Below are 2,500 nucleotides of genomic sequence, written 5' to 3' on the forward strand. Positions count from 1 at the left end.
TATAAATATATAATATATATATATATATATAAACTATATGATATATAAATATTATATATATATATATATATATATATATATATATATATATATATATAGTTATCATATATATTATCTATATATATATAAATATAAATATATATATATATATTATACATGTATGTATATATGTTATGGATGTTGACCTATATATAATTGTATTATATATATATATATATAAAAATATATATATATACTAACTATAAATAATATATTATATATGTATGTATGTATGACCCTTATTTATAATTGTACTAGATATATAATATAATAAATATATATATATATAAAATATATAATATAATATAAATATATATATATATAAAATATATATATATATATAAATATATAATATATATTAATATATATATATTTATATATATATATATATATATATATATCAATATATATATATATATACATATATATATTAAAAATATATACATATATATAATGTATGTATATATATATATATATATATATATATATATATATATATATTTATATATATATATATATATATATATATATGTATGTATGTATGTATGACCCTATTTATAATTGTACTACTAATTCCTTGCTTCATATTTGCTGAATTCAATAATCATGCCTACTTGTAAACTGATAATTAAAATGAGTAAAAACACAAAAAATATATACAAATCTATATCACTAAAGTATAGTCCACTCCCTGAATGCATTCAGTCTACAAGAACATTAAAATAATGTTATAATATTCACATTTCACATGGATGCAAACTACATAGATGCACCTCTCGTTCCATTATGAAAATCTTGTGTTAAAAATAATTCAGGTCTAACATATGGTATCCTTTCCATCTGACACTAATAAAAATAGGCCAATGTATCAACAACTGGCAGTCATACCTGTGTCCTTCCTGAAAAAGTGAGAATTCCACTTCTGTTGGTTCTAACACTGTAATAAGGGTGGGTGTCAAGGCCCGTCGATCAGCTATTGAAGGCAAAGTTCCAGTCACACGTACTTCAGACCAATTGCTATGAACTTTGCAGATATCAATACAATCAAAGTATCTGTAACGAAATCATTATTAATCAATCATCAATAAAGAGCAAGTGATTTATAATCTTATAACAATATTTTTTCAGAGAATTATTTTCCATACATTAAGTACTGCAGTGCAGCCATAATCAATCAAGAGAAAGTATATATTTATATATACTTTAAGTATATATCTATGTATACATACAAGATCTTTTCAATTCATCAAAGACTAATCTTTCTGATCAGTACTATGAGGCATTAGGTTCTCAAAAAGAAAAAGAAGAGCTTCTGTAAGCCTATTCTAGGATCTGATTACTGATCATCACTAAGAACATCTTCACTCTTACCCTGTAAATTGTGGCAATGGGAAATCTGGACAATCCTACAGTGTGCAAAATATGAAAGTTCTAGGATTCAATCTTTTTCTTGAGATATGCAAGATATAGCGTATCTAACAATGAAAATAAAAATCACATATGTAAATTAGTGTGGCTGCAGAGGAAGATTAAAAGCTGCATACTCTGTGCGTTGACTTTGAATGCATTCTGGGTGTGTGTGAAACAAGTGAGAAACCAAATAACTGTAGGAGGTTTGAGAGGAGTTCACATAAAGTAAGAACAACTTCCAGGTCAGTTTTTGTATATCTTACTTCCTATTTGTAATTGATAATTCTTGGTTCATAGACATCTTTGTATTATATATTTGTAATTGATCATTTTTGGTATATAGATATCTTTGTATTGCATACTGGCAGCTAAAAATTAAATAAAGCAGTGTTTGTCTAAAAAAACATCCTATTCATGTGATATAAATCACAATATTTTTAACTTGCATACCAATCAACAGTAATTCGGAGAACAATTAGATATATTTGTATACTGGCATCAGCATTGCTTTCTGAAATGAAGATGAGTTACAAATTGCTTTCTTCTCTTAACCTATTCACACCAGGGCGATTCCGGTTCTGAATGTTCAGAATGCCGGAGTTTTCGACCGCATAAGCCTGACGCCTCGGGATTCTTGGGCACACTAGCCGCGAGCCTGGGCTGTCCGCTCGCTCACCCCGAGCGCCGGCCTTGACCAAATATCTCTTCGCTGGCGTCTGACACAAAAACCACAAAACTTTCGATATATGAGGGAAAAGTACTGGAATACAAAATTCCCACAACCCATTCGTACCAGATGACGTGCTATAAAGTCATGGGAATATTTTGCTCCAGTCAGATGATGACCTATCATGTCATGATGTAGTGATGTGCTTCGCCCCAGCCATCCCTCCAAGGGGAAATACAAGAGTTCCCCCTTTTCACCACGAGGGGGAGGAAACACCAAGAGATGGCGTTGCCCTGGAGGACCTGTAACTTGTTCCATCCCTGGGAAGGGGCCTATAAAACCCCTGCGAGGCCTTGATTCAGCAGCAGATGTTAGCAGATGGCA

The 2,500-nt window shown here is 29.8% G+C and overlaps 1 protein-coding gene across 1 annotated transcript in view; it reads right to left on the reverse strand.

Moving 5' to 3' along the window:
- Window positions 1-2,500, reverse strand: part of LOC122263090 (uncharacterized) — a 74,884-nt gene that overhangs the window by 25,566 nt on the left and 46,818 nt on the right. The window contains exon 9 of the mRNA XM_086545211.1: window positions 928-1,092. Coding sequence (XP_086401337.1) covers window positions 928-1,092 — 165 coding nt within the window. The remainder of the gene's footprint in view (window positions 1-927; window positions 1,093-2,500) is intronic.

This window comes from Penaeus japonicus, unplaced genomic scaffold (genome assembly GCF_977035675.1).
Source record: "Penaeus japonicus unplaced genomic scaffold, GWHDUDI00000001_assembly GWHDUDI00000002, whole genome shotgun sequence".
In the NCBI taxonomy this organism is placed as follows: domain Eukaryota; kingdom Metazoa; phylum Arthropoda; class Malacostraca; order Decapoda; family Penaeidae; genus Penaeus; species Penaeus japonicus.